The sequence below is a fragment of the Miniopterus natalensis genome, chromosome 16 (assembly GCF_054644295.1).
Source record: "Miniopterus natalensis isolate mMinNat1 chromosome 16, mMinNat1.hap1, whole genome shotgun sequence".
Classification (NCBI taxonomy): domain Eukaryota; kingdom Metazoa; phylum Chordata; class Mammalia; order Chiroptera; family Miniopteridae; genus Miniopterus; species Miniopterus natalensis.
This window is the reverse complement of record NC_142096.1, coordinates 28377972-28404998: the sequence shown is the minus strand read 5'-3', so window position 1 is coordinate 28404998 and position 27027 is coordinate 28377972. Positions and strand designations below refer to the sequence as shown.

Here is a 27027-nt window from a genome sequence, read left to right as displayed (position 1 = left end):
AATTTGTTCATTCACTCATTAATTATTACTATTATTTTAAATACTTTTTTATTGATTTTAGAGAGAGAGGAAGGGAGAGAGAGAGAGAAACATTGCTCTGGATCAGCTGCCTTCTGCACTCTCCATGCCTGGGATGGAGCCTGAAACCTGGGCATGTGCTCTGACCAGGAATCTGCCCGGTGACCTCCTGGTGCATGGGTGGATGCTCAACCACTGAACTACACTGGCTGGGCCATCAGTTATTTTTTGAGGGCCCACTGTGTGTCGGGTACTCATCTAGGTGCTGAGGATACAGCAGTGAACAAAAGGAGACAAGATTTCTGCCTTTTTGAATATAAAAAGTCTGGTTAGAGACAGGAACAAAATAGTTAATTGTGTATTATATTAGAAGGTGGTAGTGTTGTGGAGAAAAGGCTTGGAAGGAGGTTAGGAAATGGAATTTGGGGATTTCAGTTAGAGTGCCTAAGAAAAAGTGTGGCGTACACAAATGCTGTGCTCTGACCAAGTCATTACCTAAAAAGTTTTCAGATTTTTTTATCTTACCCACACCAGGATATTACTGCTGCCAAGAGATTACTTAAGCAGTAAGAGGAGCTATATTTTGCATATTACACAAATGTAACATAGGATTTGATTACTTGAATTAATAAAAGTGAAATAGTCTTTAGGATCAGTAACTAAGAGTAGACTTTGAATTTCTCCTTGGAGAGTATGTATTTTAAAGTTGAAGTTGTAACTGCATCGGTGTACTCTATCAGTGCCTCCCAGCCTTTTTTTTAGGTCATGATACATGGAGAAGATAAGTTTTGAATCACATGCTAAGTAAGAATGGTGAGGTTCTTGGAGGTTGAAAGCACCTAGGCAGCTCTGTGAAACGGTGGTGGTGTAAGGATCAGTATTCTGGCACACCTGTAATGCTGGGGAAGCTCTGCTCTATCATATTGCTAGAGTTGTCCTTTAATAATACACAAGATTTGGGTTTTCAAACTAGTGAACCTTTTGAGACATGGTTTCCTGGTTTTTTATTTTTGGAACAAAGTCACAAATCACCAAGAAGATCATGATTCAATTATGTTTGTTGTTGTTTTTTTCTTTTTTTTAAGAGGGGGGGGGAGAGAGAGAGAGACATTGATTTGTTGTTCCACTTACTTATGCATTCATTGGTTGATTCTTTATGTGCCCTGCCTGGGGATTAAACCCACAACCTTGGATTGAACACACAACCTTGGTGTATTGGGATGACACTCTAACCAACTGAACTACCTGATTTGGACCGGATTATGTTTTTAAGAAACTATCCTTAGAGAATGGTAGACTCATGATGGTACTTAAAATTGGTAGTAGTTAGAATAAAAAAGTAGTAATACATTTAATTTTGATAATTCTAGAAATCTTAAGATATTAAAATAAAAATTCTTTGTAGCAAATTTTTAGGTTTAGCATTTTAGGGCTTTTCATTTTTTGCTACAAACTCTATCCCCAAACTACAAAAGCACTATTAAAGTGAATTTTTATGTGATTCTAAGCATTTCTAAAAGTGTAGCAGTATTGGGGTATTCTGTTTTCAGCTAAATCATAAAATTGTATATTGTTTGTTATGTTTCATTTTCATTTTGTATTTAATCTTTTTTCCCCTTTCCCTATTGGGTAATTTCATTCACAATGTATTATGAAATATTTAACTAACTTGGCCTCCTGAATATATTTTCTGGTTGTAGAATACAGCTGTTTCATTCACACTTCTCTTACTTTGGAAATTTTTAAGTATACTTGGTATACTTTTCAAACTTGACCATCTAGATTTATTTATTAACTTCAGGTGTAGACCCCCCTTACATTATATCTAAGATCTTAGAAAGCGCATAATAGTTAATATTTGTCAAATCTAAAAACTGATATAATTAAGAGAAATGGTCAGTCGAATTACTCTTGTGGATTTTCTGCCTTCCCCTCTCTTACCTAATTGGATCTTAGATTATTGACAGTTGATTTGGCTAGATGAAAGAAGATTGCAATTTAGTAATAGACGATGGCCTATGAATGTGTGCTTATTTTCAGGTGACTTGGAAATAAATTATTTTGGATTATTCACAACTGCATTGCTCTTTACTCAAGTAATTGAGTATAGTGATTGGGAGACGTGGAATGTGGGCCCTTACCTACATTACTATTGTAGTCATGTTACCTTGACAATTAGATTTCATATGACTATTTGTTAATCTCATTATAAGGGGTTATAGCATAATCAAAAGTTAGAAAATTGACTGTCATCTTGGATACTGAGGCTTACTGAGCACTGGGAACTTGGGGAATATAGCTAGAATTATAGTATTTTAGAAGTTTGGCTGGATATTCTGGCTGGGAATAGGGCTGTTCTGGAACTGTTGGAGCAAGTGCCTAGGAAAAGGAGGAACAGCATACAATAGAATTGAAGGTGTTCTCTTCAAAACATCAGTTGCTAGATAGTAGAGTCAACTTGCAGGTTAACAAAAGCGTAAAGCTAGGTCATCAACTTCGCTTAACTCTCAATGCAGTCATTGTGCTACTTTTGTTTGTTTGTTTGCTATTAATTGCTGCCTTATGAGATGCCTTCTGTTTTTGTCCCAAAGTGTTTGCACCTTAAAAAAATTTTTTAATTGATTTTGGGGAGAGAGAGAGAGAAAGGGGCGGGGGGGGAGAGAAACATCAGTGAGAGAGAAACATGGATGGGCTGCCTCCTGCACCCCGCTTACTGGGGATTGAGCCCAAAACCCTGTGTGCCCTGATCAGGAGTTGAACTAGTGATCTCTCTGTGCATGGGAGGAATCTCATCCAACTGAGCCACACCAGCCAGGGCTCTTTGAGCCTTTTATTTAACTCGTTCACTCCCCTGGGCCATTGATTCCATGAGAATAGGAAGCATGCTTTCTCTTTGTCCCTTAAATGTGCTCATAGTGACTACACTTGACACTTCAAAAACCATTCCTAAATACCAAATTCTGCATCAGTTTAATTCTGTTTTAGAGATCTATTAAACAATTCTATAATAGTAAGGTTGGGAAACCTATAAAGGAATAATTTAAAATTCCTATTTCTATATGTGTATATTCTACCCAAGGTTGGCTTTTCTTGATTTATGTGTTTGCCACAACTTTAATGTTTTTCAATGTATTTTCATATTCTTTCTCTCTGGATTCTTACTCCATTGTCGTAAAATGGAAAGTCAAATAATCTTATTTCATTATAATAGAGACATAGTGACTTTTGGTAAGTAATCACTTATTTGGAAAGTGACTTACCCAAAACTACATAGCAACTGAGTACTGAAGCTGTGATTAGAAACCAAGCTCTGAAATCCATAGGTACTGTGAAGTTGTAGATAATGAGCATATTAACAAGTTTGGCATTATAGAGAAATCATTGGAATAATTATTTAACTTTTCATTTAAGAATTAGGCACTTGCTAAAATAATATAGCTTCCATAGCTAAGAAAATGAGAGGAAAATATTCCTTATACTTCATAATACAAAGTTTCTTTATGCATCAATTTTTATTTTTTTTTAAGTATATCTTTATTGATTTCAGAAAGAGGAAAGGAGAGGGAGAGAGAGACACACAGAAACATCAATGATGAGAGAGTCATTGATTGAGCCCCCAACCCGGGCATGTGCCCTGACCGGGAATCGAATCCCGATCGCCTGGATTCTAGGTCGACACTCAACTGCTGAGCCATGCCCGGCCGGGCTATGCATCAAATTTTTAAGAGAGGTTCTTTATGCGTATACCTGTGCATTGAGTAAAATTATAAAATGGCAAATCTTTACTGTTCAAAGATAATCTTTATTATCAAGAACAGTTTTAAAAGTAATCTGGCATCTTTCTGAAAATATACTTCTGCATAGAATCAGACTGGGAATCGAACTCTGACCTCCAGGTTCATGGGTTGATGCTCAACCACTGTGCCACACTGGCCAGACAAGTGTTATATTTTTAGCTCCTACATTTAGGTCTTTGATTCATTTTGAGTAAACTTTAGTTATATGATGTGAGGCATATTTAGTTTTACAGCATTAATGTGGCAGCTTGTTTTCTTTTAGGAGTTGTGTAGGTCAGCCCAGCTGGCGTGGTTCAGCAGTTGAGCATCAACCTATGATCCAGGAGATCACGGTTTGATTCCCCGTCAGAGTCCATGCCTGGGTTTCGGGCTCCATCCCCCGTGGGGGGCATGCAGGAGGCAGCCGATCAGTGACTCTGTCATCATTGACGTTTCTCTCTCTCTCTCTCTCCCTCTCCCTTCCTTTCTCTGAAATCAATAAAGATATATTAAATAAAGAAGTAGAAAAAAAAGTTGCATAGCTTCAAGCTGAGAATCCTCCAGGTTTGTTAGTATCTTGCTGGATTCAAGTTATTTCTCTAGGTGAGTGGAGCTGCTGGCTGTTTTTCAGATTGCAGCCCTAAATACTAAACAAAATGTGATTATAATCCTAATAACTAATCCTGAGAATATTTATGTTCATATACTGACTTTTATTGCAGTTAAAATAGGTATACAACTTTAATTTTCAGACTTAAAAAACTTTGAGCTATAGGGCATTTTAGAGGTCATATAGTCCAACCATCATACCTTTGAAATCATTGCTGCATTTTGTGATTAGAGGTAGTTGATAAAATATAACTTGCTTACTTTTTTACTACATGAAAGGAAGATATTTTGAGCAAATTAGGTATATAGATTTTTTAGTATATAGGTTTTGATATGAGAAAAATTGTTACATTCTTAGGAAAAGCAATTTAAGGATTCTTGTGGAGAAAGCTACAGTGGGCATGTTGGTGCCATCTTTGCTCTTGATGTTGCTTCGTAGAAACCTAATAAAACTCATGTCTTTTTTTTTTTTTTATCCTCACCCAAGAATATTTTTTCCATTGCTTTTTCAGAGAGAGTAGAAGGGAGAAAGAGAAATATCGATGTGAGAGAGACATCAATTGGTTGCCTTCCACACTTGGCCAGGGCTGGGGATTGAGCCTGCAGCTGAGTGCGTGCCCTTGGCGAGAATCAAACCTGGGACCCTTCAGTCTGAGGGCCGACTCTCTAACCATTTAGCCCAACTGCAGTTCAGCAAAAAACCAAAATATTTGAGTTGCTGTAAGTTCATGTTTCCAGCTGGGGTCAAACAAGATGATGCTCTGCCTTGTTTCAGCTGTTGTACTGTAAACAAGTGTCCTTTCCTCAGTCTCTTTAGTGCATTTTTTTCACATTTCTGTGTTTAAAATGGCCCCCAGGTGGAAGACTGAAGTGCTGCCTAGTGTTCCTAATTGCAAGAAGACTGTGTATGTTAGGTAACCTTTGTTTAGGCATGTGCTTTTGGCCTTGGATTCAGTGTTAAAGAACCAGCAATCTGTTTCGTTATTATTTTTGGTTGAGTGTGACAGAAGATTGTGACCTAACCCTGTATTTCCTCTAGGAACTGTGGTTCACTATTTGCTGGGACTTCATAGACCATAACTACTGCAAATTTAATGAGAAATTACTCTATTTTGATTTAAATTACCAGTCCACCTTTAATTTGAAATGCATTGAAGCCTGCTTAAAATTGGTAAAAAGTAATGTTGCTACATTCAGATTCTTTCTTTGCCTTTTTCCATTTTCTACTGTAGATCCGTACCTTCCCCTAGTTTTTTTCCTTGAGTTACCCACACAATTCAAGTTAGTAGTTTTCAATTTTGGCATTATATTTTAAGTCACCTGGGAAGCTTTAAAAAAACAAAACGAACTATCCCCAGAGATCAGTTTATTTAGTCTGGCATGCATCTTGGGTATTAGAATTTTTCTCAGCTAATGTGCACCCTAAGTTTAGAGCTCATCTTCACCACAATGGGGGAATTTAGGTATGAAAGTTCTGTAAATTGGATGAGATGTACTACATCTTGGACCAGATTTAGAGTCCAGGAGATGGTAGACTTGGGAAAGTTGATACATCTGGAGAGATTTTTAAGAATCAAATTTGAGACTATGAAAATGTTTATACATGTTTCTGGATGTCTACATAATCACATTTCTATCAAAGAACCTTCATCTTGAACTAAATATCAGAGCGAATAGTGACTGCCCTATAATTTTAGTGAAATCTCATTTGATAACTATTTTATTCAAAGGAACGAAGTATCTGCCATGAGAGTTCCTTGTGGAGGAGGATTAGTGAACCAAAGTGCATTAAGATATGGCTGCTGGGTGCAGCCCATCAATGACTCTCTCTCATCATTGATGTTTCTCTGTCTCCCTCCTCCTCTCTCTGAAATCAATAAAATCATTAAAAAAAAAAAAAAAGATATGACTCCTGGGTGGTCCTCTAGACTGAGTTATAAGCTAAGTGATTCTTCTATACCAGTTGTATGCACAGACAAACCTATAAATTTTATATCTTGAATCTTTGGAGTTGAATAATTACAGCCTCAAGTTTTTATTGTTGTTTTAAATAATCTTAGGAGCCCTGTATTAAAATGTGAACAACCCTTCTTTTAAGTCTGTTGGCCCTTCATTAGGGCCATTGTTGCTATCCCTTTACATCTCCCTTTCTAAAGCCTATGCTGAACTTTTTTTCAGTCCATTAAATTCCCTGAGAGAGTTAGGTGTGTTTTTTTAATTCTCTGTCCTCGGTCTATCTTCCCTTGTCCTTAGGTTGAAGTGGACATTACTGCAAATGTGTGCATTCTGTTAGTCTCCTTTATTTGCTAGGAATACATAGCTGCGCTTTTTAGACACTTTTTATATTGAAATTCCGTTTTGAATTCTAGCTAATTTAGTAGCTTCCCTTCTTGTCTTCATTTCTTGTGTTCCTGGGATTTTTAAAAAACTTATCTAGCAGGTTATTTAGTTAGCCCTTCCACTCTGTACTATTTTTCTGCATTCATATTTTACTCAACAGTTTTATACCTGACATCGTGAACCCACCAAACTTAGCCTCAGTTCTCACAGCTGTACACGTTTTCTTATATGTGTGCTCTCATAGCACATTCTATTTCTTTCATAGGATTTTTCATTTCTGCCTTATACTTAATTTAGAGGTACTTTGTCTTAATAAAGACTTAATATGTCTTTATTAATTTCAGAGAGAGGAAGGGAGAGGGGGAGAGAGAGACAGAAACATCAATGATGAGAGAGTCATTGATTGGCTGGCTGCCTCCTGCAAGTCCCCCACTGGGGGTCAAGCCCGAAAAGTGCCCTGACTGGGAATCAAACTGCAATCATATAGGTCGATGCTCAACCCCTGTGCCATGCAGGTTGGGTTGTCTATTAGATTTTTAACTCACTGAAGACAATGCTCTATTGGTGGTAAGCACTCAGATGTTTTCTAAGTAGAGACTCAGGTAAATATTTTTTCCCAATATACGTCATAAACAATATGCAAACATTGCTTTCTTTCCCTGTCTTTGATTCCTTTTGCTTCAGCTTCTTCCTGGCCCAGTTAAAGAAACTAAAGAATTGAATTGAATAGGAAAAAGTATATAATATTTTTAAATCAGTGTAAATTTTCTGTTAATTATATGCATCTCTTTCAACTAGAGTAATACTTGGTTAGTGATTCTTTCACTTTGTAGATAATGTTTCAGTGAAATTCTATTTTTTTCTGATGGTAGGTTTTTTTTCCCTTAAGCTTCCAGTTCACAACCCTTAAAACCTTGACAGCAAATAATCTTAGATCTTGCTTCATAGATACTGAAATTATGTGATTGTTTTCTACCTAAACACAAAAATGTTGTGTGTCAGGATATTTCTCATTCTTGATGTTGTATTACTTTTCCAAATATTTTATTCTTTGAGTGTGTCTGGGTGTAGATCTGTCTGTGTATGGAAGAGGCATGAGGTTGTGTGGGCTGAGGGTGTTTTGGTATAAGGATTTTGCGATTGGTTCTTTCAGATGTTGCGAGGACAGAATATCTGTTGATGTCTATGAAATGCAGACTGACTTCTAATACCCTTTTTACCCTTAAACATAGTTATAGCTTTTAGAAAAAGAAGATACGGTACATAAATTCAATGGATTATTACTCAGCCATTAAAAAACAGAAGGAAATCTTGCCATTTGCAACAACATTGATGGACCTGGAGGGTATTATTCTAAGTGAAATAAGTCAGACAGACAGAAAAATACCATATGATTTCACTTACATATGGAATCTAAAAAACGAACAGACAAAACAGAAACTCATAGGTACAGACAACAAATTGATGGTTGCCATATGGGAGGGGGGTTGAGTGAAAAGGGGAAAGGGGTTAAGATGTACAAATTGCCAGATAAGAAAATAGTCACAGGGATGTACAGTGCAGCATAGGGAATATGGTCAGTAATATTGCAATAACTATGTATGGTGTCAGATGGGTGCTGTACTTACTGAGGTGATTACTTTGTAAGTTATGTAAATGTCTACTGTGTTGTGCACCTGAAACTAATATACTGTATGTCAACTGTAATTGAGATCTTTTTTTAAAAAAATTTTTTTGAATGATAACCATCACTCTTAATTTTTATATCTTTGTTAGGTAATCTATATGTCTTCTCTGGTTTTAGAATTTGCTCTGTTTTAGTTGGTGTCCTGTACTTTCACAGTGATGAGTTTAAGTTTCAAATACCTTTTATTTATGCTTTTTCAAATTCATTGGGCTTTTGGACCTGAGGATTGATGTCTTCAACAATTCTGGGAGATTTTCGGGCATTCTCTCTTTAAATGCTGTGTTCTCTTCGTATCATATTTCCATCTCTATTTCTCTGTTACATCCTGGATAAATACTTCAGATCATTTTCCTAGGTACTAATTCTCTCTTCACCTGTGTTGAATCTGCTGTTTTATCTATCATTGAGTTTTTTTGAAAAGTTTTATTTAGATGTAATTTATATGCCATAAAAATTCACCTATGTAGTGTACAATCAGGTGTGTAACCATTCCTATAATCTAATAGTAGAATATTTTCATCATTCCCAAAAGAAATTTTATGCCCATAAGCATGCACTCACCATCATTCCACTTCCTATTACTCCCAGCCCCTGGCAGATACCAGTCTATTTTCTGTATGTATAGATTTGCCTGTTCTGGACATTTCATATAAATGGTATCATCATATATGAGGTCTTTTGTAACTGACTTTCATTTAGCATAATGTTTTTCAGGTTCATCTATGTTGCAGCATGTATTAGTACTTCATTCTTTTTTATGGCCAAATGTTCCATTTTATAGATACATCTTGTTTACCTCGTTCATCACTAGTGGATGTTTGGGTTGCTTCCACATTTTGGCTATTATGAATAATGTTGCTATGAACATTTGTGGACATGTTTTTATGTGGACATATTTTTATCATCCATTGGACCCTTAAATCTGTTTTCTAATTATACAAGAAATACCCTTTTCTTTTTGTAAAAGAGTCATAAAAGTATATAGTGTAAATAGGGATGTCCTTTTTCTCCATTTCTTCTGGTAGAAGGGAAATATTGTAAAATAGTTGGATGTGCTGCTTTCTGATTTTTTTGTATGCATTATATAACATTTGTATAAATAAATGTCTTGCTTTTTTTTACCATAAAGGGATTATATGTGTTTCTGAGGCTTGCTTTTTCTTTGTTTCAGTGTTTTGCAGTTATTTTGTTGTTAGTACACGTAGTTCATATAATGCTTAATGGTTTCAGTAGTCTTGTTTTCATATGTCGTAATTTGTATAACTTACCTGTTAATGGACACATATATTGTTTCTGGATTATCTTTTACAAACAGTGAGCCAGTCACCATCTTTATTAATTTTTTTTTTTTTTAATTTACTGAGGCAAAAAAAATTATGTGCCAGGCACAGTTTTGAATGCTAGGAAAACAAAGATAAGTAGACTGTAATCTCTGCCTTAGAATTGCTCAGTTGTGTAAATGCTATAAGAACATAAATTAATTGGGGATGTAGGGCTTTTCCAGCTAGGGAAGATAGATTTTTATCACATCAGGTGTTGCATGCTATTGTTTTCTGAGTAATTTCTCATTTGGTCTTTATTAATTTTTTTGTGTATCTTTCTAGATTCTGAGAAGTGAAATTGTTGCTTCAAAAGATAGAATTTGCTTGGCCGGTGTGGCTCAATGGTTGAATGTCAACCTATGAACCAGGAAATCATGGTTTGACTCCTGGTCACAGCACATGCCCAGGTTTTGGGCTTGCTCCCCAGTAGGGGGCTTGTGGGAGGCAGCCGATCAATGACTCTCTCTCATCCTTGATGTTTCAGTGTCTCCTCTCTCTCCTCTGAAATCAATAATTTATTTTTTTTTCAAAGATAGAACTTGTATTCCTCCAGGATTTCTATTTGCTCTGACAGTGGCCTGGGGCATTACTTCATGGAGCACTTTTAAAAAATATATATCTTTATTGATTTCAGAGAGAGGGAGGGAGAGGGAGAGAAATATCAATGATGAGACAGTCATTGATTGGCTGCAACCCTGGCATGTGCCCTGACCTGGAATTGAACCGTGATCTCCTGGATCCTAGATCGATGCTCAACCGCTGAGCTACACCCGGGTGGGCTTCATGGAGCACTTTTGATTAAATTCTTGCCTTAGGTTCTCAGGTCACAAGAATTCAGACTGCACATCTCTGTAGACATCTGCTTAGGTTATGACCTTTCATGGAAGAATTTTTTTCCTCTACTCATTGACGAGTTCAAAACAGGCAGATTTCATTGCCGTCTCCTGCACCCTTTAACCTTGTTCATCCTTATACTGAGGGGTCATATTTTTATGTAGTTTTTCTGTTAGATTCCTCACTATTTGGTTCTCCCCTCCTTGGTTTGGTAGAAACCCTCAAGGCAAAATTTCAGAGTCCCTGCATTCACTTTGGTTTTTTTTTCCCTATAGAATTATTTAGAGTATCTACTCTGTCATTGTGGTGGAGATGAAATTCTGTTTTGTCTTTGAAACATGTTCTTTGGCTTTCAGTTGACCACAGCCCTAGTTTTTTTCCTTTGTGACCAAACTGTCCTTTTGGGCACTATTGTACCCTGAAAGCATGGAGAAGTGATTTATGTATTTGTCTCTCTTTAGGCTATGGACTTTTAAAAACAAATCATTTAGTCTTGTCACTTTTTGCATCCCAATGTGATTTTTGAAGATGTCAATTTAAAATAAGAATGAATACCTCCATTTATTGAAGGCTTTCCATTTCCTAAGGGGGAAAAGTGTTGATAAGTTACTATTAGGAGTAAAGGTCTCTAGAAGTGTACTTAGAATTCAGTAGGAAAGAAATGTTTCCTTAATATGCATGAATCAGTATTTTAAAATAAAATTTTATTGCTTAGCATCTCACCCAGAAATAAATGGCTATTGTTATAAATGTTTCTTAATATATTGGGGGAAATGGAGTAGTGGTTGTTGCTGTCCTGATATTAATGTGTGCCAATTTTTTTTTCCTGTCTTGCTCCCCTATTGTTATCCTTTAACCTTTAGTTTGTTATTAGATGAAATTGGAGAAAACATTGTTGGCCATTTTATGTACTGCTATATTAGCAGCCATTGTCATATATATATTTATATATACACACACATTTCTACATTTAATGTTTTTCCTCCTTGTTTCTATTTTTTCCTATGCTATACAAGGATTTCTGTCTTTTAGAATAGTCTCTCAAACTGTCGCTTGGAGATAAAACATCACAAGATGCAAGACCTAACATCACATCCCCTTAACTTGCTCCATTTCTCATCACATTTTAATATACCATATACTTACTTGTTTTGTTCCTATTTATCAACCATCTCTTTCCCCACTGGAATTTAGGTTTTACAGGTCCAGGAATCTCGTCAGTTTGTCCCTTTATGTATTGCCATTGTTAGTATCTAAGAGGAATATATTCTGTTCTGGTTTTGATTTATAACCACAAGGATATCATTTAAATGTTTTGTGCCTTGGTTTCAGCATATGGGATAATACTTCCAGAAATGTATTAGTTTAGAAGTAGAAGCTGAACTGGTTTAGATGTTAATAGCCTTTTTTTCTTAATCCTCACTTGAGGATATTTTTTCCATTGATATTTAGATAGAGTGGAAGGGAGGTGGGGAGAGAGGGTGGGAGGGAGGAAGGGAGGAAGGGAGAGAGGGAGAGGGAGAGAAGGGAGAGGGAGAGAGAGAGGGGAAGAGAGAGAGAGGAGAGAAACATCCATGTGAGAGAAACAAATAGATTGCTTGTCTCTCGCACGCACCCCGACTGGGCCCGATTGAACCTGAAACCTAGGTATGTGCCATTGACTGGGAATGGAACCCGAAGCCCTTTGGTGCTTGGGCTGTTGTTCTAACCATTTAGCAACACCAGGCAGGGCTTATTTAAAATATATTCTTTAATTGATTTTAGAGGCAGGAAAAGGGGGAGAGAGAAACATCAATCAGTTTCCTCTCACCAGGGTTCGAACCCACAACCTTTCCATGTATGGGACACTGGCCAGCACTTTTTTTTTTTTTTAACCAGGAGCATTTTGTTTGATGTGGTATTCTTCAACTTAAACACTATTAAACAAACACCTTAGTACATATTTATGCTTTAATACCCATCATCTTCAGCTGTCTGAAAAAGCAAATGATCAGGAGCTGAAGAAGCAAAAATCACATCACTGGGATGGAACTCCATGATTTAGCACTGTCCTGCACAAAATGTCTGTGGACCTATTACTGGGCCATGCTTTTACTTTTTGAGGACTTGGAGAAATCGTTCCTAACTTCTCTAGTTAGTTTCCATGAGGCAGTATATAATATAGTTTAAGAGCACATGAAGCAGGTCCTGGCCTGATAGGTCAGTTGGTTAGAGCAACTTCTCCATACCCCAAGGTTGTGGATTCGATTCCTGGTCACGGCACATGCAAGAATCTACCAATGAATACATCAATAAGGAATACATCAATAAGTGGAACAAGAAATCAGTATTTCTCTAAAATCAATCAATAAAACATTTAAAAGTAAAGAGCTCATGAAGCAGTAAATGCCAGCACTGAATATGAGTTCGGGTTTGTTACACCAAAATAATGTGATATATTCACCAAAATAAATAAACCCTTTTCTGGGTAATGCAGGGTAGGGTCAGAATGGGGGCGGGGAGATTGCAAGTAGTTGATACCTTATTTTCATTGTTACTTGTAATTATGATATTGCAAGATCTGAGGAAAAGTTCATTCTTGTCAACTTAAAGAGCCATTTATTCAAGTCTATTATAGTGATTCTCAAAAAGGGGAGGAGTTTTCTAAATTGTGGTGTTGGATGATGTTAAGGTTATTTAAATGTGAAAAGATCTAGAAACATTGCTATATTGATAGTAATATTTGTCCAGAAAAAGCAGATACTAGCTTTTAAGCAGCAGATTCTTGAGTTCTGAACAGATATTTATGTTTGTGTACTTTAATCCAAGAAAAGACGTTTACTCATAATCTTTATAATGTTGCATACAATTCTAATAACATTGATTATTTGGTTTTTAAACCCATAAATTATGAACTGCCGTGGGGTTTTTTGTTGTTGCTGTAAACTAAAAAGTAACGTCCACTAATGATAATAATGGAAGAGTTTAACAATAAAAGCTGCACAAACAAGAATGCAAAATACATAGCCATTTTGGAACATCTGGTACGTGGAAAAATAAGTGTATATATCTTGGGCCCTGATATGTTATGTTCTGGTGTTGAAAGATTAAAATGCGTGTAGATGATCATATTTAAGAAAACAAATATGGGCTGTAAATTATAAATTAAAACTATTTAAAACTTATTCAAAAGCTTTTTGCATGACAGGTTACTTGTATAATTCCTCTGGAAAGCTTGTCTGTCTGAAATGACATGTTCTTTAAGGGTTATGGAGAACATTGGTATTTATAATTGAAAAGCAGTAAAAGAAACACTACCAAAACTCAGCACTTATAACCTAGGCTGAGACCTTACAACCACCATGGAGTAGCTATGAAGTTTTGTAGGTTACTGGCTACTCTTCATAACCACTTTACAGCATCAGGTTTTACAAATATATTTAGAAATATTTTGACTATAGCTTGTGAATTATAGGACAGACAATTGAAAGTTTGAATATTATTAAGTTTATATAAAATATATAGAAGATGTAAGGTGTTTATAAAGGAAAAGGTATGAGCATTTGGAGGAAATTTAATCAAGGATTTCAGACTGTATAACTAGAAGGGTATTATATTATAACAAAAAAGTACAAATTATTATTGATTTCTTTCTAGAAACGACTGCAGAAAGAACTGTTGGCTTTGCAAAATGACCCACCTCCTGGGATGACTTTAAATGAAAAGAGTGTTCAAAATTCAATTACACAGTAAGTATTTAATTTTTAAAGTACTTATTTGTTTTATTATTAATGTAATGTATGAATGTATACTTATTTTTTTAAATACAGAATTATTTTCATATTTTATCACATTCTCTTTAAGTAGTAAGTACAATTAACAGACCTTATTCTATGCATGAAAAAGTGAAGGGTGGAAGGGAACACAAGTATTCTCTCTAACTCAGCTCCTTCCTTAGGAATGGAGAAGTGTCTTCCTAGATATGATACCAAGAAGAGTAGAGAGAGATGCGTCCCTCTCATAAAAATGAATTTGAATTAGTTAGAAATGTTTTTAAGAGTATCATTCTAAGATCTCACACCCCAGTATGGTCTGTTCTTACTATTCCTTTGATTTAATAGTTCTGTTAGATAAGGGTAAATGTTCTGAAATAGGGGAAAATTTAAAATAATTGATCCTTTCCTTAAAAAAAAAATCTCCAAAAAACATAAAAGGGATAGGAGCCAACAAGATAAACATTTACTATAGATCAACTTGTAGGACAAATAGGACAATTAAAATATTTAGTGATGTTCTAGGTCCAGAGAGCAGAAGTGACTAAAATTTACACACCCTGTGGACATACTCATCCTTCCAGAGGAAACAATTTTGGTTACCTTTCACTTTGACATTTGAGTCATTAAGACATGAGTCAAGCTTTAAGAACAGGAATATGGACAATGAAAATGTTGATGTTTGGATGGATACACATATTGGTGTTTGAAAATGTAATACACATCTCTAGTTCTATAACAATCTCTTTAAAACAGCTGGGTTCTCGATTGAGCATTTTTAGGTTCACTGCAAAATTGAGCAGAAGGCACATAGATTTCCCATATGCTCTCTGCTTCCACACATGCACAGCCTCCCCCATTATCAACAGCCCCTACCAGAGTAGTACATTTATTACAATTGATGAATCTGCATGAGCACATCAAAATCACCCATAAGTCTACATTTGGATTCACTCTTGATGTTGAACTTTCTGTGGATTTGGATAAATGTATAATGACATGTATATCATTATGGTATTATACAGATTATTTTTACTGCTCTAAAGATTCTGTGTTGACCATGTAGTGATCCTTCCTTCCCTCTGCCCCCTCCAACCTCTGGCAACCGCTGATTTTTTTTTTTTTTCTTTTTACTATTTTTTTATTGATAGGGAGAGGAAGGGAGAGGAAGAGAGAGAGAGAAACAGAGAAACATCAATGATGAGAGTCATTGATTGGCTGCCTCCTGCATGCCTCCTTGCTGGGGATTGAGCCCTCAACCCTGGGCATGTGTCCCAACGGGGAATTGAACCTCGATCTCCTGGATCATACATCAGTGCTCAACTGCTGAGCCATGCCAGCCGGGCAGCCACTGATCTTGTTATTGTTTCTGTAGTTTTCTCTTTTCCAGAATGTGATATAGTTGGAATCACACAGTATGTTGCCTTCTTAGATTGGCTTCTTTCACTAAGTAATATGTATTTAAGGTTCTTCGATGTTTTTATGGCTCTCATTTTTCATTTTTTTCAAAATATGAAAATGGAGCACACATTTTGTGTGTATGGCATTTGTTCTATGTAATTTAACAAGTAAGATGGATTATACTCTGTTTTCATCTTTTTTTCTCTCTCCCTTTGTTAACCTACCTCAATATCCTGTAACGGTTAGTCTTATAGTTCTCAAGGAAATTGGTTAATCTATTGCTTCCTCTTTCAACCTTTAGTTTTTGGGGGGTGGAGCGTAACCACACAACACAATGATTTATAAAAAGTTAAAAGAATGTTTTACATTTTCATAAATAAACAAGTAGTGTACTACAAAGTATAACTCAAATCAGCATTACTTTAAAAAAATTAATTTTATTGGGGTAACATTGGTTCATAATATTATATGTTTCAGGTATACAGCTTTATAATACAACATCTGTATATTTCATTGTGCGCTTACCACCTAAAATCTAGTCTCCTTCCAAATATTTGACCCCCTTTACCCTCTCCATCCTCCCCCAACCCCCTTCCCTTCTAGTAACCACCAAGCTGTTGTATCTATGTTTTTTTGTTTGTTCTTTTCTTGCTTTTTGTTTTATATCCCACATATGAGTGAAATCATATGGTTCTTTTCCTTTTCCATCTGACTTATTCCATTTAGCATGATCCCCTCAAGATCCATCCATGCTGTCTCCAATGGCAATATTTCATCTTTTTTGTGGCTGAGTAATAGTTCATTGTATATACATACCACATCTCCTTTATCCAATCATCAGTCAAAGGACACTTAGGTTGTTTCCTTGTCTTAGCCACTGTGAATAATGCAGCAACGAACATAGGGATACATATATCTTTACAAATATTTTGGATAGATACCCAGAAGAGAGGTTGCTGGGTTATATGGTAGCTCTATTCTTAATTTTTTGAGGAACCTCCATACTGTTTTCTATAGAGGCTGCTCCAATTTACATTTTCACCAGCAGTGCACAACAGTTCCTTTTTCTTCACATCTCAACACTTGTTATTTCTTGTCTTATTGATAGTAGCCTTTCTAACAGGTGTAAAGTGGTATATCATTGTGGTTTCGATTTGCATTTCCCTTATAGCTAGTGAAGTTGAGCATCTTTTCATATATCTGTTGGCCATCCACATGTCTTCTTGGGGAAAGTGTTTGTTCAGGTCCTCTGCCTATTTTTTAATTGGATTGTTTATTCTTTTGTTGAGTTGTATGAGTTCTTTATATACTTTGGATATTAACACCTTGTTGGAGGTATCATTTGCAAATATCTTCTCCCATTTGATTGGTTGCCGTTTTGTTGATATTTCTTTTGAAAAGAGCATTATCTTTGAGTAACCCTGTCACTTAGAGACTTTTGTCAGGCAGTAACTTTTCTTTTAAAATAACATTGTGAATGAATGACAAAGTTTTATTATCTTTTGTCCATTATCCAGGATATAAAAATAGTCTTGTAGATATCAGATATTGAATAGTTAAGTGGGATTATGTGGGATGTGGATATGGATAAGGAAGATGATGAAAACACATAAAACTTTCTAGAAGACATTATGGTAGCATATATTAAGACTTTAAAAAACATGAGTATCATATCCTTTGACCTAATAAACCCCTATGTTGTGTTAAGGAAGGAACAAAGATATAGAAGGGTTGACTTTAGAATTAACTACAGTTGATCCTTGAACAGTGTGGGAGTCAGGAGCACCAACCCCCATGTAGGCAGATTTCCACATGTAACTTATGACTCCCCAAAAACTTAACTAGTGATAGCCTGTTGACCAGAAGCCTTACTGATAACATAAATAATGTATCAACACATATTTTATATGTTATGTGTATTATATACTATATTCTTACACTAACGTAACCTAGAGAAAAGGAAATGTTATTAAGAAAATCATAAGGGAGAGAACGTACATTTACAGTACTGTACATATTTATTGAAAAAATATTCACGTATAAATGGACCTGTGCAGTTCAAACACGTGTTGTTCCAGGTTCAGCTGTGTACTCATTTCAACATTATTTCTAGGGACAATTTGGAAGTATTATAAATATTAATAGTAGGGAAATGGTTTCTCAAGGTAGTATAGTGAAGTGGCATCTCTTGAGTTTTAGTCTACAGTCAGCAGATAAGGCAGAAGTTTTGTTTAGTCATAATTACCTTTGAAAATCCCTTAGAGAGGCCATATTGGCATGTATCCTGTCTTAATATACCTACTTATGCTGGTTTTTCCTTCAGAGAGGAATAGAGATGGCTGCTTCTTTGATTAGGAGCCATGAATATGTGAAAATACCTATTTAAACATTAGAATCATAGAGCAGTAGCTACTCACAAGAAGTTAGAAACTGAGATGTCTCCCATCTCATCCTTACTCTGGGGTGTGTGCTTGTGATTGGAATCATAAGCACTGATGATTTGAATTTATGTAACTTAAGTATGCATGTAATGCAACTCTACTAGCCTTCAATACCATTGATATAGAAACTGCCATGCAAAATAACTAGAATGAAATGTACCCCCAAAAGTTAAACACTAGTTATCTGTGGGTGATTTTTTTTTAAATTGATTTCAGAGAGGAAGGGTGAGGGAGAGGGAGGGAGAGAGAGAAGCATCAATGATGAGAGAGAATCATTGATCAGCTGCCTCCTACTGGGGATTGAGCCCGAAACCCAAACATGTGCCCTCACCGGGAATTGAACCATTCATGGGTTGATACTCAACCACTGAGCCATACCGGCTGGGCTGTGGGTGACTTTTGTTTTGTTTATACTTTTTCTAAATTTTCTATAGTAGACATATTTTACTTTTTAATTAGTAAAATGTTAATTAAAATTACACTGTACAATGGAAAATTATGCCTTTTCTGACCTATCTCGCTTAGCTGTTGGAGGAATTACTGAGGTATTTGCTTAGCTATTTAAAAACTGTAGCCCTGGCCAGGTGACTCAGTTGGTTGGAGCATTGTCTGGTATACCAAAAGATTATGGGTTCAATTGATTCCCAGTTAGGGCTCCTACCTAGGTTGAGGTTCAATCCCTGGTCAGGAGGCCCACAGGAGGCAACCCATCTCCCTCCCTCCCTCCCTCCTTTTTTTTTTTCTTTTTTTCTTTACTTCTTTCTGCCTCTCTTTCTCTCCCCCCCTCTAAAAAAAAATCATTAAAAACATATCCTTCAGTGAAGATTTAGAAGAAAAAAAAAGCTGTGCTTGGATAGATCACAGCTTATTGTATCTTAAGTTTATTGTATCTTAAATTATAAACAGATTGAAAGGGCACCAGGAAGTCCTGAGTTTTCCTCAAAATATCACTCTGCAGTGGGTGTCCCAAGTGGAGGGGGGTAAACAGGATTTTGATGGCTAGGAAGGACTTATCTAGTTTGTAAAGAGAATAAATAGGTTTTAGATTTTGTTTTTTAGTGCAGCTTTTGCATTGTATTTAATTTACTGTGTTCTGGCTCTGGTGTCAGGAATGTGCTAAGGGTTCTTTTGCATGTGCAATGTTATTTATCTTTCCAGCAACACTTTGAAGTGAATCTTTTTTTTAATATCTGTTTTATAATTGAAATAGTTAAAATGGGAGAGGTAAAACAGCTTACTCTTGGCCACACAGCTAGTTAAGGGGCAGATCTATCTAATTTCACTGTAAAATATTGCCTCTTGGGTCTGTGGTCATATCTTTTTTTACCACGTATGGTATTCAGTATGCATTCTGAAAATGAGCAGCCATGCTCTTAAGAGTCTGTTTGTGTTCAGTGATTGCTCTGAGAGAATAGGCACATTTATTATTTTATGTACTCCTAAATCCATAGCATGTGGGGTGATGAATAGAACCTCAAAATTGTCCTCAATCTTCTTTCCTTTTGTTTCCCTGCATTTAAAATAATACATTTTTATACCTGAAAGCATAAGATTGAAGAAATTGGCCAGGTGTACAATAATTACTGTAAGTGGCAGCTATATAAGTATATTTTGTATACCACCTCTTTTCTTTTAAAAAAAAAAAAAATGGGGGGTGGGGTAGAGAAATAGTTTGATAGCAATGATGAAGGGGCAGTATTTAGAAGCAGAGTGGACCAACGTCATAAGAATGAGTTCCTAATATATATCTCTCTTATATTCATGGTTTTTATATATGGAAACAAAGTAAACTTGCATAGATACCATAGAAATCTCTTCTGGGTTTTATTAAACAGTTGAGACAAAGTAAGAGACATAGGGAAGGCCATATAGAGCTTTGAAGACCCATCAATAAGTGGACCACTGTCAACTTAGCTATCTTTTTCCTAATTAGTCTTTAGAATACCCATGAGAAAGTAAGTCTGACCACTGTAATTCTCTGTAGTCATTGCTGATGCCTACTCCCCCCATTGCTTCTAAAATAATTGATATCAGAATGGCAGTTGATTAGTTTGATATTATTTATAAAGTTTTTTTAGTCATTGTAGCAATAGTCTTGAAAAAATAAGATAGCATAAATTGAGTAGGAAGAACACAGGCTTTGCTGTTATCACCCTGAGTTGGGTTTTTATTTTGTTTTGTTTTTCATTTTTTCATTCATTCTTTCTTGTTTGTTTTTTTGAGACTTGGGATAAGATTTGGCTCTGTCCTCTGCTAGCTGTCTGACCTTGATCTAGTTATTTAACACTTGAGTGGCAGAGAAGGGACTAGGTCCAAGAGTGTGAATTGCCTACGTTTATAACTGTTGGAAGGATGAGTTTCTAACTGTTGGGAGGATGACATGTGCTGTTACACACCAATGCCTCATATCCCAGTGCCTGGCATAGAGGAAGTTCTTGGTGTTCTCTTTTCTCCTTCTCAACCCAACCCCATTTATCTGAAGTTTTAATTTTTTTTTTTCTTTTCTAGGTGGATTGTAGACATGGAAGGTGCACCAGGTACCTTATATGAAGGGGAAAAATTTCAACTTCTATTTAAGTTTAGTAGTCGATATCCTTTTGACTCTCCTCAGGTAACTGTCTTGCTTTTTAAAATTTCATTATATTTTTAGATAATAGCAAAATGCTAAATTAGTGATTTTTGACTAAGAAAAACTTTGTAAAATAAATTCATTATAGTTATGTAAATAGATTTCTTACCGTAATATGATCAGGAACTTATGAACATTTTATGTTATTGAGATTAGGGCCTTGCTACTTTTGTACTTCCAAGAATTTAAGATTTTCTTATCCATAGATGTTAGTGAAAAGGGGGGTGGAAATCTGACCCATGCCCATGGATTGTAGGACAATTTAGCATTCTGGAATAACTAGGCATTTGTTCCTAGATAAGATGATAGAACAACATTATAATGAGGCAAGTGCTTTGTTTAAAGGAGCACTTCTTTGATTTTTGAAAGACATGCTGTCTTTGCAGCTTTTAGTACTGTAAGAGCAAAATATATTACAAGGTGTTAAATGTCTAGACCTGAGCCCCAAATCTGATCATTGTAATTTGAGGAACTGTCAGTTTAGTTAATGCCTTAATACGTGGACATGGGAAAATGGTGGTAGAGGAACATTGTTTAACTGGGTGAATGATTAATCAATTGGAGGTTAGAGAAAGGGAGATCTAAGATGACTTCAGATTTCTGGCTTGATAAGAGTAAATGAGTTACTCACAGTGTCAAAACGATAAGATTTAATGCCAACTCTGTCTGATGTTGCTAGGTAATGAGGTGTTCTGGATGATGAAATTTCCCAAATACCTGAAATTCAACCTGTTGGGTGCTAAATATGCTATTTTTAAGGAAAATCATATCTCCTTGCCACTTTAAATAGAATTAGACTGTAATAATAAAAAACAAAAGCAAATGTCCTCCTCTCAGAAAATGATCTTCACTTTTTGCCTTTTGGCTTATCAGCATCATTGCTGACTTGAATGCTTCAAGGCAAAGGGGTTTCAGGTATGTGAAGGAAGAATACAACTAACCAACTCGGAAGCTTTTGACTATGAAGATACTAGAGGCTTACTGTGGGAGTTCACACATTTTTCATCAGGAAAATACTATTTCTGTAAACATGAAACTTATCAAAAGTGTTTCTAATCCTTAGCATTTATTTGTAAATCAGATATCAAACTTAAGCATCATTTGAATTTCTTCTTTAATATACAGGCATTTCTAATAAATTCCCTCTGTCATCTTATCTCATATTCTTTTTATTCTTTTTCTCTGGTTGTACTTCTGATTTTGGGAGTTCTCCAAGTTCTTTATTCAGCTCTCCCTTATTCTTCTCACTCTTCTCTGACTTCTTCAACCATCTTAAGAAGCTGACTCCCAGGTCTGTGTACAACCTCTTCTTTCTGAGGTTTAATTTCACTTCCATCTTGAACACCTCTTCTTGAATAACTCCAGACACCTCAATTTAACACATCTAAACTCAGTCTTTTTCAATTACAAAATATGGGGGAAATTTTTTTCCCTTTGGGTTACTGTCCACCTATCTACTTATGTTAAAATTCTTCCCTTTCCCGCACCCTCAACACAGTTTTTCACATCCTTTTGTGGTCACTCTGCTCTTACCTTACTGTCAATGCTATAGTCCTAGTTCTTTTCACTCCTAGCCATCCTTTCACAGTACCATTAGATTTCTTTGAAGTTGCAATTACCTCATTGGTTTTTACATGTACACACAGAACACACCACCACCACCACCTTTCTCAGTAAAACCTCTGATGGTTCATTATTTTCTGTCAGGTCTAAAATCTCTTAAGCTTAGTATAGGTCGTCCCTTTATGTTCAAGTCTGAATTTAATAATGTTAGCCACACATTACTTCCATGCATTCTACTATATAGTAATATTTATATTATACTTCATAATGTAACATCCATCCTAATTTTATCTTTAACAGCTCTTAATGAAGAGGTTAGGGGGAGATGGGTTCATCCTCATTTTTTAAGTGAAGAAATTAAAGCTTATACAAGTAAAATGTCCTGTTCATGGTTTAAAAGCTACCTAGTAGAACAGTCACAACTCAAACCCAAATTACTTCTCTTTTATCCTGCCAATTAGGAGTGCGTAGTACCAGCATGGAAAAAAATGCCTATTTATCTGTTCTGTAATGTCACCTCTGGAAGAGAAAGATCATGTGTAGAATGATATTTTTGAAAGCTCCAGGGCACTTGTTTCCCAATTTCTGGAGTACAAGGATTCCATTTTTAACATCAATTAATTTTGTAGTCTCTCCCATGTCATAGAAGTTGCATATTCTAATATCAATGATTGAGAACATGACAGAGCTACTCTGAGTCCAGTAATACTTTAAAATTATTTTTCAATCACATCATCTGTATGGTCATAATGTAATTATAACTGGTCTAACAGAAAATGCTTGATATGCATATAGATTTCAAGATTTTTGCAACAACAAACTTTGCAGAGGTCTGGGGCAGTAAATTTCTCCATTCAGCAAAGATTGCGTTTGATGAGACCTGCAAACACTGGGACTCGTTGGATAGTGTCTTAGTACTGTGCAATGAGCAGTACTAAATTTACCACTATTTACAAGAGTAGAATTTGGGGAAATATCCCTAGAATAGACCCATCTCAGTGTGAAATTAATACTTTGGTATCTGTGAGATCTGTAAGACCATACATAAACGTTATAGTTTGCTGTGTTTTTCCCCTACTAGTTATAATTAATTTCTCACATTATTTCACCTTATAATGAAAAAGCCGCCCATCTAAAATATGGTGTTTGGCCCAGCTATTTGCTTTAAAGAAAACAACAACAAAAACATTTTAAGTTAATATGGGAGCCAAAATGAGACACCTTTTCATCACTGGTTTCTGCGAATGTGCACTTACAACCAACCATACAGAAAATAAAATAATTTTGTATATACCACTTTTCTGTGCTAGGATGCAAATAATTGGTTAATTTAACATGTATTGAGCATGAATTGTGTGCCAAATATTTTAGAGATGGGAGAGAATACAGAAATTAAAAAGCATTGGCCCTGCCTTGTAGTCTGTTTAGTATTTGGACAGGTAGACATTTATTCATTCATTTTGTAAGTATTTATAGAGCACATAGCATAGGACAGATCCTGTACTAGGTATTGGTGATTCAGTGGTGAACAAAACTGAAAAGAAAAAAAATCCTGGGTAGTTCACATTCTTGTAGAAAGAGATAGACAAACAATAAATAAAATACATATAGTACTGAAAATGGGGGGGGGGAGTAGAAAAGAGGAATGAGGGTGCTGTAGCTTTGGGAAGAGTGATTAGGGAAGATTTCACTGTAAAGGTGGCATTGGAGCAGAGATCTGAAAGAGATCAGTGAGTGAGCCGTGTAGCAGGTGAGGGGACGAGCAGGTGAAGACAGATGCAAAGGCCCTGACTCCATTGGTTGTATAGTGGTCCCAGGAGTGGTATGTAAACAAGAGGGGGATTGTAGGGCATAGAGCAGAGGTAATTTGGGCTGAAGGATTCATCACAAGTTATATAGGACATTTATAGCCCATGTACAAATTTTGACTTTTATTCTGAAATGAGAAACCTTTAAAGATTTTGAGCAGAGGAATGGCATGATCCCACTTAAAAGGTAAAAGCTGGCTGTTGTTTAACAAATTGACTGTTGGGGGACACAGGTGCAGGGGGACCAGATAAGCTATTGAAGTAGTCCAGAAAGGATAGCAGTGGAGGTCATAGAAGGTGCCATATTTTGTACCTATTTTAAACATTAAGCCAATGGGATTTGCTGATGGATCTGTGTGGAATGCGAGTGAAGGAAAGGAGTCAAGGAAGTCTCCACAGTTTTTGGGCTATGAAACGAAGTGTGATTGTATGCTTGGGAGCAACAGAGAAAGCAGTGACCGATTTAAAGTAGAATGAGGGGGGCAAAGAAAAACCTGTTTGCACTGGAACTTAAGGGACAAGAAGAGTTTATGTCAAATGTGGGGCAAGGCATGAGAGGACATGGCCTCTTCTGAGATCTGTGAGCATATGTTGTAGTTTTGTGTGCAGATCATGGAGGGCTACAACAGGAGATGAAATGAGAGGATATATGGGGGCCTGTCAAAACGATAATGTAAAGGAGTTGGAAATTTATCACAAAGGAATTGGGAGGTACGGTCAGTTTCCATCAAAACTATGACGTCTTCAAGCTCAGTGTCTTCACTGTTTTGCTTCTTTTCTTTTCTACCTCCTCTACATTCACAGCTCTTCCTTCCTGCGAACATCCACTATCTTAGACCCCTTCCTCTGTAAGAGCATCCTATTTGAATGAAACAAATCTGAAACACATCTTTGTCATCTTGTAAATGTCCCAGTTATACTTGTTTTTAAGCTTTCAACTAAATTTGTTGAACAAATTTTAGACATTTTAGAAATAGGAGAGGGAATATTTTTTAGGAGAAAGAGGACACTGTCTCTTTAGTTTTGAAACTATATTGATGCTAAGAACAGTGCTGAAAATATACTTGCCTTGACTACAAAGCTTTAGAAACATTGGGGCAAAAGAGTAGTCATTTCTCCCTCACCCTTATTCCCGTCCTCTGCATGCCCCTAACATAGACATTTTGTTTGATTGTTCAGAACTCCCTCACTGCAGAGATCCTGAGCCTATACTCTGATTTTCCCTGCTCTGTCATGTGGGATTAAGCTTTCCAAAGTCTTAATAACAATTTCTGTTGCCTTAAATTATCTGGCACCTAGGATACCTGACAAGGAGAAGGTGGACAGTGAACCCTGTTCATTGAAGCCTTAGAGGTAAAGTGGAGGGAAGATACAGAAGATGATAGGCTTGAAGAACATAGGGCATAAAGGAGAGAATGAGTACATGTATAGCTGTATGGTCATGGTAATTATGAAAGATGGGGAAAACTGTTAATGCTGACTCTGCCAATACATATTAGATGACCAAAGGGAAGAAACGAATTGAAAACTATGTTGAAAGTTTAACCCCCAATCACTTTTTCAAAGATTCACCATTTATACTAGACTACCTGTATCATATATTATACATAATTAGATACTTGATTTGGTTTATTACAGTAAAATCTCTTTGTATGTTCAGTTTTTATAGTTACACATTAAATATTTCATCTTATAATTTTCATCAGAAAAAAAAGCATTCTCTCACATTGTCCCTGTAGAAATCTTGGTATTCATATTATCGATTGGCAATTATAATTATAGCCTGTTTTGTACTGCTCATCTATATATGCTATTTTGACCTACCAGATTAGATGTCTGATTTTATAATTACCTCTAGAGCAGTAGTCTGAACACAGTAGTGTGCCTTCCTTGTGGTAAGACTTCAGTATTGTGAGGTTGAGTTTGATGCTTGGAAATCTTATATAGGAGTACCATTAATTTCATATTAGAAACACTTAGCTAAACTCCATCCTTTATTTTGTCATTATTGGTGGCTTTCAGTTTAGATTTTAGTAGTTTTATGACAGTACATTCAGTACCCAAAGGTTGGCTTGCTTAAAATTTCAGGTTGGATGTGGAATATACATACTTACAAAATTATATAGATCCTGGGCACAATTCTCTCTTAAATCTCACCTGTTTTCTTGAAAATGAGCCACACTGATAGGGAGATGTTTGGAAGTTTAGAGACATCTGAGGACTGCTTTAATGCAGACTGAGAACTTCAGATGTGGTTTACATGCATTAGGCCTAAGCTCCTTTTCTAAAATTGTGACTTTTATTTCTATCACATATATTGTTCTTAAACATCTGTAATTTCATTTTAATCAGTTTGATTTATGCTATGGGGAATGTGTGGAGTATCTGGTTCCTGTTTAATCTATATGACTAGTTTGTACCTGAATAAATTATTTAAAAAATAAATAAATTAGCAACATTCTTACTCCCTTTGGTTTCAAATTCATTGTATTCAGTTGTCTTGTCAGATTTGTTTTAGATAGTTTTGTCAGCTACTTGGAACTCCAAATAAAAAGTTTTGAACTCTGAAAATAGCTTACTCGTCTCTTAAGTTTTTAGAACCTACTTGGCTGCATTAAAATAACTGAAATATACATTTCTTCCTTTGCCTTCTACTGCATATTAAGTAAATGAGGATGATTAAGAGAGTGATCTTGAAGAAATTCAACCTTGGTTACTCTCCCCATCACATGCAGAGGACCAGAATAGCAAAGTTTACATTAAAACAGCCTGTGGAAACTACTTACCAGCCTTTTACATGAATAAACTGTTGAAAAGTGTTTTGTTTTGTTTTTTATTTCAGGAATT

The 27027-nt window shown here is 35.9% G+C and overlaps 1 protein-coding gene across 1 annotated transcript in view; it reads left to right on the top strand.

The window, feature by feature from the left end:
• Positions 1–27027, top strand: part of UBE2W (ubiquitin conjugating enzyme E2 W) — a 43565-nt gene that overhangs the window by 2471 nt on the left and 14067 nt on the right. The window contains 2 exon segments of the mRNA XM_087825444.1: positions 14223–14314; positions 20689–20791. Of these exon segments, the coding sequence (XP_087681570.1) occupies positions 14223–14314; positions 20689–20791 (195 nt within the window).